The sequence below is a fragment of the Sarcophilus harrisii genome, chromosome 3, assembly GCF_902635505.1.
Source record: "Sarcophilus harrisii chromosome 3, mSarHar1.11, whole genome shotgun sequence".
NCBI classification, from domain to species: Eukaryota; Metazoa; Chordata; class Mammalia; order Dasyuromorphia; family Dasyuridae; genus Sarcophilus; species Sarcophilus harrisii.
The window spans coordinates 454,094,291-454,113,128 of NC_045428.1; the positions used below are offsets into that span (position 1 = coordinate 454,094,291).

The 18,838-nt window shown below is 39.8% G+C and overlaps 2 protein-coding genes across 7 annotated transcripts in view; both read left to right on the plus strand.

The window, feature by feature from the left end:
• Positions 1–13,279, plus strand: part of PRDM10 (PR/SET domain 10) — a 130,098-nt gene extending 116,819 nt beyond the window's left edge. For all 5 annotated transcript variants that reach the window (XM_031960895.1, XM_031960894.1, XM_031960896.1 and 2 more), the window contains 2 exons: positions 2,199–2,311; positions 12,255–13,279. In XM_031960895.1, coding sequence (XP_031816755.1) covers positions 2,199–2,311; positions 12,255–12,464 — 323 coding nt within the window. In that variant the 3' untranslated portion in view covers positions 12,465–13,279. The remainder of the gene's footprint in view (positions 1–2,198; positions 2,312–12,254) is intronic.
• Positions 13,280–17,288: 4,009 nt separating this feature from the next.
• Positions 17,289–18,838, plus strand: part of NFRKB (nuclear factor related to kappaB binding protein) — a 41,033-nt gene continuing 39,483 nt past the window's right edge. For both annotated transcript variants that reach the window (XM_031960892.1, XM_031960893.1), the window contains exon 1: positions 17,289–17,477. The gene's annotated coding sequence lies outside the window, so the exon portion shown is untranslated. The remainder of the gene's footprint in view (positions 17,478–18,838) is intronic.

Consider the following 18,838-nt stretch of genomic DNA (forward strand, 5'->3'; position numbering starts at 1 on the left):
CAAAAGCTTTTCAATTTGATATAATAGAAATTTTCTCTTTTGTGATAAGTAATGATCTCTAGTTCTTCTTTGGTCACAAATTTCTTCCTCCTCCACAGGTCTTGAGTGGTAAACCATCCTATGTTCTTCTAATTTATTTATAATCTCATTCTTTATGCCTAGACCATGAACCCATTTTGATCTTATCTTGGTGTATGGTGTTAAGTGTGGGTCAATTCCTAATTTCTGCCATACTAATTTCCAATTTTCCCAGTAGTTTTTGTCAAACAGTGAATTCTTATCCCAAAATCTGGGGTTTTTGGGTTTGTCAAACACTAGATTATTAAAGTTATTGACTATTTTGTCCTTTGAACTTAACCTATTCCACTGATTAACTAGTCTATTTCTTAGCCAATATCAAATGGTTTTGGTAACCGCTGCTTTATAATATAATTTTAGATCTGGTACAGCTAGGTCACCTTCATTTGATCTTTTTTTTCATTAATTCGCTTGAAAGTCTTGACCTTTTGTTCTTCCAGATGAATTTTGTTGTTATTTTTTCTAGGTCATTAAAATAGTTTCTTGGGAGTCTGTTGGTAGAGCACTAAATAAATAGATTAGTTTAGGTAGTATTGTCTCTTTATTATATTTGCTTGACCTATCCAAGAGTACTTAATATTTTTCCAGTTGATTAGATCTGACTTTATTTGTATGGAAAGTGTTTTGTAGTTTTGCTCATCAAAGTGAACAATTTCTTAACCTGTATTCTCTTGCCTCTGTGACTTTATTCACTTACTTTTCCTATAGCTGGAATGTCTTCTTTCCCCTTCTTTACCTTGGGAATTCCTACTCATCCTTTAAATCCCATGAGAAAGGCTACCTTCTCAAGGAATCTTCTTCCCTGATTTCTCTAATTGGAAAAGACCATTCCCTTTACCCTCTTTAGAAAACATTATCGGGGCAGCTAGGTGGCACAGTGGACAGAGCACCAGCCCTGAAGTCAGGAGAACCTGAGTTCAAATCTGACCTCAGACACTTAACACTTCTTGGCTGTGTGACCCTGGGCAAGTCATTTAACCCCAATTGTCTCAGCAAAAAAAAGAAAAAAAAAGAAAACATTATCAAAAAAAAAGAAGAGAAAACATTGTCTTACTGTTTTCTAATACAGGGTGTCCCAAAGGTCTCTAGTGAACTTTTGAGAGTGCCCTTATGTTTCTCCTGTAATACTTCGAATAGGATCTGTTGTTTTATCAGAATTCTGATAAATGCTCAGATGTTTCACTGATGCATATTTGGTTATTGCCTCTACTAAGACAATGCTTGCACATAATAGATGCATAAACTATCTTTGCCGAATTAAGCTGGATGAAAGTGGTCCTGGTTATTCTGTGCATGGACTGATCATACACTTTTGTCTGCTAGATGTAGAAAGGGGATGTGATGATAGCACAATTGGTAGAGTGGAGAAGTGAATGAGTGATGGACTGCAAGTTAAGCAAGCAAAAAATATTGACTTTTCCTTTTATTCCCCATGGTGGGTCCCCCTTTTTTCCCCCTCTTTCTTCTGATGCTCTATCTCTGGCCATTCCTTCCTTTGTCACTCATTCATGATCCTTGGTTGAAAAATGGTTTTTTAATTCTGCCTACCTGACTGCTATCATTTGCTTGTTTTTATTGTTTCTCAGAGATGGTAAAGGCAAGCCCCACATATAGGTGGACTTGTTTGTTTACTGCAAGTAACAATTTTTTTTTTTAACTACCAATTATTGTAAACTCCATTGAGAACAGAATGGTTTTTTTGGTTGTGGATTGTTCAATCTTTGGTAATTATTTACATGCTTCTCTTGAATTGTTGAATAGCTAACTTTTTTGGCAAATTCCGAATCCCTATTTGAAGGGTTTATTGCCTGTGTCTACTTTATGGTGTGTTCCATTTCTTAGGAGAAGGGCCATTGATTTCCTGCTGTGTTGTTATGGACTTACCACAGCCAAGACTTGGCTGAATGGCTTCTTTTACTTTCTTTTTCTTGCTTCCTCTTATCTTTTTTCTTGGATTCCATGTCACCTAATGACTCACTGGGAATGGAATTTCAGATCTCTCTTTCCTAAGGGGCTTATAACAGCCTTATGGGGAATATGGTTACAAACAAAACATTTAGTACTGTAAACTGTTACTTTAACCTCTGAAACCACTGAACTGTGCATATTTTCTGTTTCAGCATCTGAGCTCCAAATGATGGCCATTCCTCAGGGTCAGTATGTGATTGCAGAGACAGCTGTCACCACTCCTGTTACCACTGTGAATACTGGCCAAGTGAAAGCAGTTACTCAGGTAAGCAAAGAGGTGGCTCCCTGTCCTGACAGGTGGGAGTATTGGACCAGATTTCAGGCTTACAGGTAGACCCAAATGGTATTTTGACAGGCGTCAATTCATTCAGTAATCTCACCCTTACTGAAATCCAGTTTACTTGCATAGCATGGCATAACATCTCTGACGCCATGGTCCTCTTCAAGAAAGAAGGACAAAACAACCTCTGTGAGTAGAGCTGGGGACCCAACTGGAAGTGGTTAATTGAGCCAACACCCTTCTTCCCTCCTTCCCTCCTTCCCTCTCTCCTACTTTCCCTCCCTCCCTCCTATTCTCCCTCCCTCCCTCCTACTCTCCCTTCCTTCCTTCCTTCCTTCCTTCCTTCCTTCCTTCCTTCCTTCCTTCCTTCTTTCCTTTCCTTCAAGTTGTTCTGTCCAAAGCAATATATTTTTTTTATTTTTGTAATGCTGAAATCTCCCAAAACATTTTGGGGTTTACTGGCTAGATTTCCTTCTTAAGAACCATGCCTTAAATTCAAATCACTCTGGCTGTCATTGATTGGGCAACCATAGGTCCCAGGCCAAGTCCCAACTGCCTGGCTCTGAGTGAATATAAATTGCAGTTGTTTCTGTTTGGGTCAGAAACCCTGAGGGTCTTCCCCTCCCAGATTGGATATATATATATATATATATATATATATATATTTTTGACTAGGTAAAAGAGGCTATTCTTTGTCTCACTTCTGATATATCCTTAATCACTGAATGGGTGCAGCCTTTGTCAAATTGAGAGCTATTGAAGACCTTAGCTTAAAAAGACCGAGCTCTCCAACTGCATCCAGGGCCAACTACAGTCATCCTGAGCTGTATCTGCCACTGGACCCAGATGACTCTGGAGGGGAAAGTGAGACAGGTGACCTTGAACAACCCTCCCTCATTTAAATCCAGCTCACTTGCATGTCATAGTGTCAACTCCCTGATGTCCTGGTCCTCTTCAAGTAGGAAGGACAAACATCAATATTAAGCATTTATTAAGCCAGGCACTGTGCTAAGTGTGGAGTAGGTTTTGGGGGTGAGTAAGAAAAATCTCTGCCCTCAAAGAGCTTAATGGGGGAAAATAATATATAAAAGGAGACTACAAATCTGGTGAGTGTGATGAGGGATGAAAGTGGAGTGAGCTACATCTGCCCTCAATAAAGGAAGGCTTTGGGAGGAATTCCATACTCCACTCTTTAGCTCTCTAATCACATGGGAGAAGAAACTGAGGAAGGTGCTACCCAGGCTTGAGTTAGCATAGGAGCCTATCCTGGGAAGGACATTTTGTTCTGTGAATATGAGACCAGATAGAGCTGCAGATGTAATAGATGATAGGTAGTCACTCCTAGATTTGCCACTATACTCATGGCATCTGAAAAAATTCTTTATTTGCAATTTTAAAATATTATTGATTTGTCTTGCTGGTAAATTACAATGTTGAAGAGATCTGCTACTCTGTATATGTAATTATGACCCACACAGAAGACATGGTTGGTAAAGGAGAAATAGTAAAACTATGGGAGAAAATGGTGATTATTCTAGAGTTGGTGACTGCTGTGGAGCACAAAGATGGACACAGGCTTTTATGAATCAGTGGCTAGGCTAGCATGGTAGATGGAGTGCTTGACTCAGAGTCAGAAAGATCTGTGTTCACATTGATCATCTGACATTTGCTAGCAATATGACAATGAGGCAAGTAAGTCCAATGAATCTTAGCCTCCTTATCTATAAAGTGGAGATAATATTTATATATGCCTCATAGGATTGTTATGAGGCTCAATAAACATTTTATAGAACACTATACAGTCCCTAGAGTACTAGGCAAATTAATACAATACTCATAGAACTATCAGATTTAGAAAAGTTCAGATAGAAGATAACTTATCTTATGATCCCATGACCTTATACTCAAATAGGGAAGACAAATCAAAAAGATCATAGGTTCATGTATTCAGAGCTCAAAAGGACCTTCAAAGTTGTATAATCCTATCTCCACTTTCCATTTCACAAATTATAAAACAGAGATCCAGAGAAGTTACCTAACTTGCCCAGTGACACACAGGTTACTATCAAATTAACTGGGATTCAAATCCAGGCTCTTTGATTCCAAATCCTGCACATTCCATTGTACTACAGTATTTTCCCTCTGTCCCATTTTTTCTTCTCTAATATGTCCTATATACTCCTACCAGACTCATTTTTCTTAGTCACCTTTTCCATCATGATTCTTCCCTGCTCAAGAATTTCTAAGGATTCTTATTGTCCTGGAAGATCAAGTCTGAGTTTTGTTAGCGGACTTTCACAAACTGGAAGAACCCTTGTGGACTTTGAGTCTCCTTCCGGTCTTCTATCCATTATCAAAAAAAAGACATCATCTAGCCTTCACTCAAAGACCTCTAGTGAAGAGCAACAGCTGCTTCCCAAGCTGGTCCTTTCTCTAATTATTGGAGGTGGGCGGGGCACGATGGAGATGCTGGAGAACTTCCAATGTGGTACAGTTTTGAGCTGAGCTCTCCCCTTTAATGGGGGTTTGGAGATCATGGCTTCACTTTCCTATCAGAGATAATGAGGTGGACTCCCAGGGTTGATGAGATTTTACTCATGAGGCTAATGAGGTTTTCCCAATAATGAGTTTCCTGGAACTTGGCAGAGAAGTCAGGGAAGTCCCAGAATGGCATAAACAGTTGAGAAACAAGGAGAAATTGTCCTTCAGTTGCCCTTTTTAAACTGTGGTACATAGAACTGCGCAATATACAATGTGGCTTTGTGGCTGCATCCACCAGTTCTTTCAGGATGTGGTCCCCCTAGGTCAAAATGTAAGAAGGGCTATTATTTCTTTATTACTGAAAGCTATGCCTTTTTGTAGGACAGCAAGGTGGATAGAGCATCAGGCCTGGGGTAGGGAAGTCCTGAGTTCAAGTTCAGTCTCACGTACTAGCTGTGTGACTGGGGGGGGGGGGGGGAGGAGGGAGAGAAGGGGGAGGGCAAGTCACTTATCCCTATCTGCCTTAGTTCCTCATCTGTAAGATGAGCCAGAGAAGGAAATGGCAAAACCATTCCAATATCTTTGCCAAGAAAACTCCAAATGGGGTCATAAAGAGTTGGAAATGACTCAGCATTTAGGGTTCAGTTTTGTTTTCTTCTATCTCCATTTTTTTGGGCATGGTTCGTTTTTTTTTTTTTTGATGCTGCCATCCTGGGTTTTTGCTTCCATGTCAACAGTATAAAACTGAAATCAAGCTCACTGGCCATTAGTTTTCAGGCTCCATTTTCTTTCAATTTTTGAAAATCAGGTTAATATTTATCTTTTAGTCTTCACTTTTTTCTTGTGCTTTATCAAATATTACTGACTGTGGCTCTGCACTTATAACATCTACCAATTCTTTCAGGATCCAAGGATATAGTTTGGGCCAGGTAGTTAAATTTATCTAGGAAAGCTTTATTTTTCTCAAACAAAACAATGCCTGTAAATGCTGTATAAACTTTAAAGTGTTCCTCACTTACCTGTTACCAGTCCTCAGACTCTGTCCCTGAGCCTCCATCGGTGAGCTTTTACCTCATCTTGCCCATGCTCCTTTCTATGCATTGTCATATCTTGCCACCACTCTTGGTCTTGTTTTTCTCCTACCAGACCTTGGAACTCTGCTCATTGGAACTTAGACTCTTAGGTAGAGAGATCCTGTCACTTTCAGGCCATTTACCAGCCATATCATGTTGCACCCCATTCTCTTACCTTTCTAGCTTTCTTTTGTGCATTCTCCCCCCCCCCCCCATTAAAATGTAAGTTCCTCAAAGGCAAGGAATATCTTTTTTTTTCTGTCCCATACTTTGTCATTCATTCACTTGTTTATCCATCCACCTATTCATTCCTTTATTTTGAGTAGTATTTTATTTTTCCCCTCATTTAATTGTAAAAATAATTTTTTAACATTTTTAAAAAAACATTTTGAGTTTCAAATTCTGTTCTTCCCTCCCTTCTCTCTACTTCTTTGAGATGGTAAGCAAGCTCATAAAGGCTGTACATATGCAATCATGTAAAACACATTTCCATATCTGTCATTTTATGAAGAAAACTCTAACCAAAAGAAAAAAAGAAAAAAAAAAGAAAAAAGAAAAGAAAGTGAAAAATAGTATGCTTCAATGTATATTCAGATGCCATTAAAAATTTCTGTAGAGGAAGATAGCATTTTTCATTGAGTCTTTGAGATTTTTTTGGATTGTTATGGCTGAGAATAGTAGCTAAGTCATTCACAGTTGATCATTGTATAGTATTGCTATTACGATGTTCTTCTGGTTCTGCTCACTTCACTTTGTAGTAGTTCATGTGAATCTTTCTGGGTTTTTCTGAAATCATCCTGATTGATATTTCTCATAGCACAATAATATTCTATTACAATCATGTACTACAACTTATTCAACCATTCCTTACTCCTTTTCTAATTCTTTGCCACTACAAAAAGATATAAATATTTTCTTCCAAATAGGACCTTTACTTTTTTAAAATCTCTTTGGGACTGCTGAATCAAAGGGTGTATTTAGTTTTATAGACTGAATCAGTTCACAACTGCACCAACAGTGTATTAGTGTGAGTGCAGGGATTATTTTTCTGGCTTGTGATACACAGTAAGCATTTAATACATTATTTTAATTCACTTGTTCAAAGTATAAACTCTTTACCTATGTACAACCTGGCTGCAGCCTCTTTCTAGCCTCTCTGCATGTTCTCCTGCACCTATCCTCTGAGATCTGACCTGGGGGCCTGCTCTCAATTTTCCCCCATGACACTCCATCTCCTGCCTCTGTTGCTTTTTTCTTTGGCCTGTTCCTCAGCTTCTCCCCTCTGCCCCACAGGTCTGTTCTGTTGCTTCAACATGTATTTTAGACATCGTCTTCTGCAGGAAGTCTTTTTGATTTCTCCTCCCACCAAATTCTTTTTCCTCTTTTCCAAACTACCTACTTTGTATATTTCTGTAGAAGAGGGGAAGAAAGGCAGGCAAGTGGCTCAGAGGATAGAGTGCCAAATCAGGAGTCAGAAGACTTGAGTTCAAATGTGGCCTATCTGTGTGACTGTAGACAAGTCACTTAACTCTTTTTGCCTCAGTTTCTTCATGTGTAAAAGAGCTGGAGAAGAAATGGCAAACTGCTCTATTATCTTTGTCAAGAAGATCCCAAAAAGGTGTCATGAAGAGCTGGATTCAATTGAGAACAACTAAACAATAACATGTCTTTGTATTTATTAATTTTGTGTTTATGCCTTGTATATGTCTATGTGTATAGATGCGCATACACACACACACACACACACATACACAAACACACACACACACACACACACACACACCCCTCATGTTGTCTCCCTCCTTTAGAATGTAAGCTCTTTGAGAGTATGGGTCATTTCATCTTTTGTACTTGTATCCTCAATGCCTAACGCAAATGCTAACCATATTGTTGTTACACTGAATAAACACTTTTTGATTGACTTGATGGACAAATGTTTTTGCCTGTTGTGGGTACCAACTTCTTACTAGCCATTTTGGTTCCATCTTGTCTGATCTAAAGGCCATTTTCTTGGCAAGAAAAGAGGAATAAGATCAGAATTGAGCAGGCCTAGCTTTCTGTCACTTTTTTCCTATTGTCCTATTCACCCTGCTTAGCAATTGTACCCTTTATTTGAATTTAGCAAGTAGTTATAAAGCACTTGTTATAAGCAGATGCTTGGAATAATAAAGATTAAATAAAGTGGACTCTGCTTTTGGAGAGTTTTCCTTGTATTTGGGAGAAAAGCAACATGTAAAATGTATAATTATATAATTAAGTCCAAAATGTATGCTGAGTTAATTATCAGTCCTGGGGGATAAAGGGAGAGAGGAGGGCATGGGGCTAAAATGAAAGGCAGTATAACAGTTGAACAGATTACAGAGGGTACATTGGAAGGGTATGGAAGAACAGAATGAAGAGATGGGGCTGACATGAATGGTAATGAGGGATCAGGTCAGTTGTCACAGAAGTCTTTAGTTAGCCTGGGACTGAAGGACAGGAATTCAGAATGGAGAGTGTCCTCCACAGTGGCAGCAAAGTTAGTATTGATTTGAATATTAACAGTTATACTTGAATATCAGCTGCTGGGTGGTGGTGTGAATAAAGTGCTGGAGAGCAGTCAGGAACACTTGAATTCAGATACAGCTTCCTGTCACATTACCTGTGTGACTCTGGGCAACTCACATATTCTCCTTCCTGTCTTAGTTTTCCTTATCTATAAAATAAAATCTATATAAAATAATATTATGATAAAAATTATAATAGGATAATACAATAATCCCTCAGGATTTCGGTGAGAATAAATCAGATAATATTTGTAAATTGCTTTGTAAACCTTAAATAATGCTTTGTAAATTTTAGATAGAATCTTTGATTTGACTTTTGTTCCCAATAGAAATATACTTTAAAATAAAAGAAAAAAAGTCCAAACTCTTAAGTTTTAGCACTTCTGGTGTAATTTTCATTATACTGTTCTATACTTTTGTATTCATCCCTTCTGTTACCCTCTTTGCTCCCATCATTTCTACAGATCTTTATTTATATCAAAGTTTATTGTTGTGTTCTTTGTTCTTCTTTATCAGTTTCTTCTAGATAATTCTGGTTTTTTCTTTTTTTATTGGAATTGTTTCTTTATATCTTCAGAATTTTATTTCTTTGTAGTTTTTATCCTTCTTGGGTTGAATTCTCTCATTGACTTTTAGTTGATGGGCTGCTACCTTCCTCTTCCTCTTTTAAACCTTTCAAATCTGTTCTTCCCAAATCTAAAGGGCATGGCAGTCTGCGGATGCTTTCTCTCTTCTGTCACACACTCTATGAAGGACTAGTTACTCCCTTGCCAAAGTTCCCAGCATTTCTATGTCAGCAACCAATGCTTCCTGCTTGGTGAGAATCTGAGCAAGAATTTTCCCATTTTGAATCTTGCATCATGACAAGATTGTCATTGAATGACAAGAAATTTCTTGCTTCTCCTTTTGTGAGAGATGGAGCTCCAAAAGATATTTGGTTGTTTGAAGTCTCCCATCACTACTTCTCTTTTGTGCTAGGCTTATAATCCATTTCCTGAATTTATCTCCCCCGCCCCCACCCCACCCCCCCTTTTTTTTCCCCCAGGTATTATGGTCTATATTTCTGTGACACAACCAGTTCTCTTTTTTTCCTCATTTGATCTTCACCCAAGTAATCTTCATCATGTTTCCTTCTTCTTTCCCCAGGTTCCTCTTTTTTTTTTTTTTTTTTTTTGATAATAGATTTTTATTTTCTCAAAATGCATAAAAAGATAGTTTTCAGCATTCACCCTTGCAAAACTTTATGTTCCTCCACAGTTTTCTCTCTCCCTTCCTCTACTCTCTCTCCTAGACAGCAAGAAATTCAATATGGGTTAAACATATACAATTCTTCTATACATTAATTCCACATTTATTATGCTGCACAAGAAAAATTAGATCAAAAAAAAAAAAAGGAAAGAATGAGAAAAAAAAAAGCAAACAAACTACAAGAAAAAAGGTAGAAATACCAAAAAAAAGTAATCCACATTCAGTCCCCATGGACCTCTTTCTGGATGCAGATGATTCTTTTCATCACAAATCTATTGGAACTGCCCTGAATCGTCCCATTGTTGAAAAGAGCCACGTCCATCAGAATTGATCATCATATAATCTTGTTGTTGCCATGTATAATGATCTCCTGGTTGTGTTCATTTCACTCGGCATCAGTTCATGTCTCTCCAGGCCTCTCAGAAATCATCCTGTGTTACGCCCCTATGGACTACTCTAACCCAATAGCTCCTCTTCGAGCTACTCTTAATGCCCGTTCGTCAACGGCACAGCTAGGCCACACTTACCCGTCTTCAGGCACCAACCCGGATCCCACAGAGACAGACCACCAGGAGGTAGGGGTGAAGCAAAAGAGAGCTTTATTCTTAGATAGCACATATTTATACCCCCCTGAAGATCTGGGGGAAGGGGGAAGGGTTCCTCTGGGAACCTGGCATAAGGGATTAGCCCGAGAAGAAGGAGAGAGGCGTGCTAGGCTTTGAGAGCACTAAGGAGGGAGATGTGGTTCCTGGGGTCAGACACCACCTTCTGGGGCTTTGCCCCACCTCCACATAGGACTCGCCTTCACCTCAGAACCTCTCATTCCTCAGGTCCTCCCAAGGCCTTGAGCCACATTCCTTGCTCCCAGAGGCCTTTTAACCCTTACAATCCTGCTGATTGTTTCTTACAGAACAACAATATTCCATAACATTCATAAACCATAGCTCATTCAGCCATTCCCCAACTGATGGGCATGCACTCAATTTCCAGTTCCTTGCCACTACAAAAAGGATACTACAAACATTTTTATACATGTGGGTCCTTTTTCCCTTTTTTCATGATCTCTTTGGGATACAAACCCATATACCTTCTTAATATATAATGTTACCCTCACCTTTTCCCTATCATCTTTTTTCACAATGAAGTATACTCATGCAAAGCCATATACCATGAATCTAGTTCCATCAAATCTCTGTGATAGATAGGTATACACACACACATACATATATGTGTATGTATATATGTATATTATGTATATGTATATGTGTGTCTGTATTTAAACTTAGCTCTTGCTTTGAGTAATTTTTTACAGAGAAGCTAGGGATTTTTTTCTTGAATTTATAATATTAGAGAGTAGACTGGGGTCCTGTAAGCTTAAGTAAAACTTACAGACAGCCTAGGTCATTGGATCATAGATTTGGAATTAGAAGGAAACTTAGAAGTCATCAAGTTCAAACCCCTCTCCCTCTTCCCATCCTATTTTAAAGATAAGAAAACTGGCACAGTGTGGTTAAGGGACTAGCCCAGAGTCACACAGTTAGTGTCTGAGGCTGAATTAGAACTTTGGTCTTCCTGACTCCAAGCTCAGGTGTCTTATTTACTATGTCACTTCATGGTCTAGGTAGAACTTGAACTGGACTCTATGTCCTGCTCTTTGTAAACACTTCCACCGATAGTGATTTCAAGGTTAACTTTGCCTACTTGCAATAGAATCTCTCATTTTCAGATTTTCTTCTTATATTTCGCTGTAGGCAGAATGATTTATGATTGCATATTCTACTCATTTCTTTCTCCATTGACTTATTGTAATCTACAACTGGGCCATATTTTCTTTTCCAGATAGTTTGTACAGATATTTTTTCATCTTGGCACTGTAATTCATTATGTTATTATCTCTCTAGTTTTGTGCAACCCATAGATTTTATAAGTATCTGTTTGCCTTTTCATAATTGCTAATAAAGGCTAATGTGATTTAATGGGGAAAGTGCTGGTTTAGGGTTTTAGAGCTTTCTGTTTAACTTGTTGATTATATACTTGGAGTAAAGGAAAGTAAACTTCATTCTTTACTAACAGTTAACTAGTTCTGTGACTATAAGTAAGCCACTGATCCTTAGTTCCCTTTTCTATAACATGGGAATAATAATAGAATCTACCCAGTGGGATTATGATGAAGCTCAAATGAGATAATATGAAGATATGTGAAGTGCTTTGCAAACCTAAAATCACCGCAAAAATGTCAGTTATCATTACAGCATCTTTCTGTATCCAAGTCCTTCAATATGTTTTATGCTATATTTAAGTGATCTTTCTAGTTATATCTACAGGAATGAGGCTGATGACTTTGCACAGCTCTGCCTCACTTAAATACAGTTTACCTGCAAGTCAAGACATCACCCTCCTGAAGTCATTGGTCCTCTTCAAGAACAGAGGACAAAAAAACTGCATGTCTAATTGCATCATCAGTTCCTTCTCTCAGGATCCCAGACTGATCACTGTGTCTTCTTTAATTCATTTTTCCTTCAACTAGACTCCAGATCTTACCAAGATCTCACCTCTTTTCTCTCTCCACTCATTTTCTAGACTCATTTTGTAATATCTGAAGGTCAGCCAGAAATAGAAGAAAAGCAAACCTCAGCCCTCTCCGGTGGAGTCCAAGTGGGCATTTCACAGCCATCCACACATGCTGATGCCTTGGAGAGCCAAACGTCTAACCCGCCACAAACCACCCAGTACATCATCACAACCACCAATGGGAATGGCAACAGTGAAGTGCATATTACTAAAACTTAACCTTTGGTCCCTGGAGTTGGAATCAAGCAGTCCCACTGTGTCTCCTGACTACCACTTAGCAAATCTCAAACTTGGAATTCTTTTTAATTTATTATTTACTCCAGAGTTTTGAAGCTAGGAGTTTTGAAGTTCTTGCTAGGAGGTTAACTTTACAGCTGCAGTCATCACAAAAAAGGATTTGACTCTTAGGACTCCACAGACATACTACCATGTATGTATGTAATAGGCCAAGTGTTTCAGGGAAACTGTTCAGAGCAAAGGAGTTTTGCAGCAGGAGAAAATACAGAAACTTTGGCTTGTTTCTGAGTTGATTTTGACACACTTGACAAGCCTTACTTTTCCTTTGTGGAAGTACTTAAATAGTATATTTATTGTATTCATACCAAAGGGGGAAAAACCTGCCACATTAATGGCTGTTGGCAGAATATGCCCTGTATCTTCCCAGCATTGATGCTACAAGACAAGGGGCATTTTGCAGACTTGTTAGAGGTCAGAGCTGCTTCATTTTCTGGTTTCAATTCCTCTTCATGCTGTAAACAAGGGAGCCTAGTGAGCAGCAAAGATCAATTGGTGAACACAACTGGCTAATTGGTGGAAGTATAGAAAGACTTGACAGTAGAGCTTTGAAGAAACTATTGTTTTAATTATTCTCCTGTCTTTTTCACTTCCCCTTTGAAAACCATTGGCTTGTTGGCAGTGTTCCACCTATCCTGGATTACCCCAGTTTAGCTGACTGGGTATAGTAGTCGGCCCTGGTGGTACTGAGCCTCTCCTCTACCTAGCATCAGGACATTCGTCTTACTGCCAGGAAAGTGGGTTTCCTGGAAAAATAAAGTTCAATAGTAGTATTTTAACCCAACAGAAGTGCTTTGCCTTCCATTCTACAGTTATGGTTGTATCTGGAAGGGAGCAAAGATAAAGGCTGAATTGTCAAAAACTATTAGATGGTTTTAAAGTGATTTCAGTGCCTTTTCAGTGCCCATAAGGATCCATTTCCTGGTCATTGTTGAAGGATGGATTCTTTCTTTCCTCATTCCAGCTGTACAATCAACTAGCCGTTCACAGAAATGCATTGCATTTTCATTATTTTTAGTGCTGTCTTAAAACGAACATTCATTCATGAAGGTTGGAGGGAAAGTTGGCCGTCCTAATTTCCTACACATTTCACTTTCAATTTACTGTAATTCTTTTGGACCTTTTTATTGAATGACCAACTTTGGACTCAGGAAAAGTAAAAATGTCAGGGGACCACTAGTAATAAATACATTAAGGTAATCACCAGGAAACACTTGATCACCTGATGTTTGCTTATAGACTAAGCTGTTATTTTTGACATGGGAGGAAAAAATAAAAACAAACCTGTGTCTTGATGACAGTTTTTCTTGCATTTGCTCCTGTTCAGGAGTCTTACATGGGGTTAAGTAGAATATGAAATTGATAGGGAATGGTGATTTTATTTTAAAAAGTCATTCCAGGAATTGTATGTATAAATCTATTTCTGAAATCAGAATGTCTTAGCAGTCCTTTGTGACACAACTACTGACAGATTTTTGTGAATAATCCTTCAGTAGACTCTTTATTACTTTCCAGAACAGAGAAGTTATAACCTTAACATTAAGGTAACTAAATGAAGTTCCATTTTGGTTAATTTCCTGTGACTTCTTGGGTATATCTGGCACTACAAAATTGTTAGGAAACTTAGCAGCTACTTTGCTTAGGCCAAATTACTTGGTGCCAAGGAAACCTTCTGGATAACAGACAATTTGGTGATACTTTCAAATAACCTTTGCAGACATGTAGATTTATACTTACTCAATTATTCCTGAAAATTTGGTATGCTGAGGATTTGATAAATTCGTAGAAGTAGGAAGTCCAAGGTTTCTAAGGATACCAGAGGTTCAGTATTAGTCTTTTCAAATGGAAATATTGGGTAAATGCCAGTTTTGCACAGTCACACAAATTTCATGATCACAACCACATAATTACACTTTCTAGCAAAACCATATCTGAATGTTGCAGACTTACTATAGGTTCAATTTTAGGTTCTATAACTGAAGTTTGACCTTTCTGATTACTTCAAAGAATTGTTTTTCATCACTTCCCCAGGCTCAGCCCAAAAGTAGAAATTTTCATTGGCTAAAATTGAAACCATCACTGAATGGTATGTTCGTTCTATGCCAGTTTTTTTTTTTTTTTTTTAATTCAAGTTTTAGATTACTCAGACAAGGAGAAAAACATTGTGGAAAGGGTCTTGTCTTTCTTTTACTGAGGTGCTTATCCTTTTGTGGAATTACAAAGGAATTCCAAACTATTTTGTGTATTATTAACATGTGGTGCAGGTGGAAATCAAACCAAATAACATTCCCTAAAGATCAACTCTTCTGCTTATTGGTCCATTGCAGTGGACTTAGTTTTGAGAAGATGGGAGACAGTAAAAGACCTAAGAGACCCAGTTCAGAAAACTCTATTCCCAGGAGTTAACATTGTAGCCACTTTCAACCCTTGACACTGTAGGAGCTGCAGTGTGAAAATTTAAAGGGAGTTTCCATTGGGATTTTGGATTATTTTCTTTGTTTAATTAATTGTGCCCACATGAATAAACATTTTCATCATGTAAAAATACTGCTGACACATAAAAACTTAGGGTTAGACCTTGTTTGAGTGATTTTTAAGACCTGGGATGACCATACCAGGTACTTGTCATATGCATCCAAGGACCTAGAGGCTCATTTCTTAACAGGATCTTTCTTCCAAGAACTGCTAAGACATCTAGGACTAAATGGCATTTCATAAGATGCTAAAGCTGACCTACTGGTTGAAATTAACCCTGTCCTGTTATTTAAGCGTGAATGTTTATTGTACATTCGGTGAGTTATAGTGTTAATAGTCTTGTGCTATCCAGCAGGTGTAAAATTAATAAATATTTTCTTTTTTTTTAATAAACAAGATGCTTTCTGTGTTTGTGGAGCAGTAACTGGTTTCAGTTAGAATCAGTTGCAATGGAACAGTTGCATTACCTTTTTAAAAGGCTATTGGATTTAAGGTATTTTCAGTCATTTGCTCAAGCACAGACTAATAATACCCATGTGCCATGGGATTTCCTTGAAACTCAAAATATTTGAAAAGATTCCCAAACTGCTGACAAAGATTGTAAATTTGGGAATTTGTAGTGAAATGTGATATTGAGCTTATTTGGAATACTTCAATTGGGTGGGTACAGATTCTTATTGAGGTAGAAGAGGTCATTCCTTTGTTGATCTAAGCCCCTCTGCCAATTAGGTAGCTATCTGTATAACCTATGTACCATTCACAATAAAGATTTGGGGCCAGTGACTTAATTTGGATGGAGACATTATGTTCAACAAATATGAATCCTTATTTCACTCAAGTCTTCATTCCTAGCATAACCATTATCCCCGAGAAAATAAATACCACTGTGCCTATAGCATTGTAAGAAGTTAATAATGCTATCTTACGTTAAAAAAAATATTTAGTTGATGTCTTATGTTACCTATGTTTCTCCTTGTATCCTTCCCTCCAGCTCACATGTATATCATATTTACAACTTATAAAGCACTTTCTTTATATGCTGTGAGGTGGATTGTGCAAACATCAACTCCATTTTAAAGATGGGAGAAGTGAGGCTCCATGAGGCTGTAGCTTTCCTGGGTCATGCAGCTGGACTTGGAAGTCCAAAAGATTTGTCTTTTCTGCTCTTAATGGCATATTAAGCTTAGGAATTGGAGTTGAATGCAGGAATTTTGTACTAACAATCCTAGAAACAGCTTGGGAACATAAAATTCAAGAACTTGGGAACCAAAGTCGGGTTAACACTTAAAACAGCCACTCATTTGTCTCCATTCCCCAAAATGCCCTTTTGTAGTTATGGCCCTGTTAGGATGGGGTTAAGTGAAAAGGCAACGAATGGATCTAATATATACAAATAAAAATTTACTTCCTAATTTTCTTTTGGCTTTGCCTGTGTTTATTTCCCCTTGACCTTTTCTAATGTTCCTTCTAACAGCTAGGTTGGTGGTAGTCAAGGAGGGTGGGGATATAATATAGGAGATGGAAAAAAGCTAGGGATTGGCAAATACTAGTACAGTCAAATCAAGCATTTATCATGTACTTCTATGCTAGGCTGAATACAGGTGCATTAGCCAGGGGACTAAGAGCTCTCTGCAAAGATAAAACCTGGGTTTAAATTTTAGTTGTGGAATTTCGAGTCTCTTCATCTCTCAAGCCTCAGTTTCTTCATCTTGTAAAATGATGGAAGGGTTGGACTAATTAGGACCCTTTCAGCTTGTTTCCTCGTTTGTAAAATAGGTGGTTCTAGATCAGGGATTCTTAAACTGCAGTCCATGACATTAAAAGAATCAAACATTTAAGTTATTTTAAAAATACAATTGGTTTCTTTTGTAATTGTTTTTGTTTTAAGTCTTTAAAAACATTCCGAAAAGTGGTCTGTAGGGTTCAAAGAATTGTCAAAGAGGCTCATGACACAAAAGACATGTTAAAAACACGATGCATCTGGCGCTGGACTAGGAGCTGGGGATGCAAAGAAGGGTGGAATCACTTCCTGCCCTCAAGAAGCTTTATACTGGAAAGCGGGGAGGGGGGACATTGAGGATGAGCAGAAACACACAAGATAGAAGAGGTGCTCTTGCTGGAGAGCAGCTCCCCAGCCTTGTACAACTCCCAAGCTAACGGCATCCTGGGAAGGTCAATGTCAGAGGCGGGGCTGACCCAAGGGCGGAGTCGCCGCTCGGGAGGCCTGGCGCAGACAAGAGCCGGAATTGGGCCCGGACGACATTTGAGTCTTCTGGGCGTGCTCGACAGCGGAACCTCCCCTCCTCGCTCCACCCTGCCTGACCCCTCCCGCCCCTCCCGACGCTCCGAGTCCGGGGGCGCGCACGAACGGGACGTTGCGCCGGCGGGAGCGAGCCCGTCCGAGACCCGGCGGCTGCGGCCCTGGGAAGTGTAACCGGGGTCCGGGCTGTGGCTGTCGCTTAGGTGAGGCTTGGGGGTGGGGGGAGCCGGGTGGGCCCGCCGGGGAGGACCTGGGTTAGGGAGGGGAGCTTCCGGGGAGCCGGGGAACGCCAGCCACTGAGGCCGGGAGTGCGGCGAGCCGGTGTGGGTGTTGGGGGGGGGGGGGCCGGGGCTGGTTGAGGTCAGGGTCAGGCACGGAGCTGTCCGGGCCCTTAAGGTCCGCCCCGTGCTTCCGAGCGTGGGGCCGAGGGAGAGCCGGACTTGGGGCCGCCGCAGGGCCGTGAGCGGGGTGGGGTGCGGGGAAGAGGCCCCTTGGGGGGGCGTGTGTGTGTGAGCTCGCGTGTGTGCGCGTGCGTCTGTGTGAGGAGGGAGTGTCCGCCCAAGTGGACCAGAGCCTCACAGTCCTGGCCCTCCAGTCCACGTGGGCCCCTCTCCCACGGGTTTCTTTTCCGTTTCAATGTTGTTATCTCGTGCCTTGTCAGCCCAGCGGCCAGGCGGGACGCCACGCGTCTGGATTCAGCGTTAACCAGACACCCCCAAAGGAAGGGAACTTTATCCCATTAGGAATCTCGCCCCGTAGCGTGGATGAGGAAGTGAAGCCCCGCACCGAAAGGAGAGGGGAGAAATTGTGAGGGGCACCGACGGACGCTCAGAGAGGCAGGGAACAGAGAAAGGGGGGGCCAGCGCAGAGAGGGCGCTTGGTACTTTGCTCTGGGTCACTTCTCTTGTTCCAGCGTTGTGGGCCGGCCAGCCAATCACTGCGCTTCCTGGTCCGTAAGCTTACCTGGTAACGCCCAGTCTGCCTGCTGAGGGCTCCGTCCCTTCCACTAGCGTGCTCTGAGCAGTGCGCTCCGTGTTTCTCGTGTATATTATGTATGTGCAGAAACGCGCGTACGTTGTAATTAATGCATGTGCGTGTGCATGCCAGTGCCAGTGCTTGCTGGTATTCAGTGATGGACAGCAGTGATTCCCTCATGTTTATTGCTTTGAAGCTTTCTCATCTGTAATTGTGTCTTCATTTATATATGCGTATGTGCACACAATCACAGTACATATATGTATATATACACAGACTTAGGTTAGCATGTTTATTGCTATTCAAAGACAGCAAAGGTGCTCACATTTTTTTGGTATCACTTTTTTTGTTTTCTGTACTTATACTCTGATTTCCCCTCATTTACATGTATGTATATGCAAATTGCTCAATATTGAGGTATACACCTACTTACACATGTAAATGTATGTGATGTGTGATACCAATATTGGTATTCAAGGATGGACAGCAATTTACTCACATTTTTTGTGACACTTGGGTTTTCTCATCTCTAATTATGCTCATTTTTCTTCATTTATTTTTATTATATTATAAATGTATGTATACACAT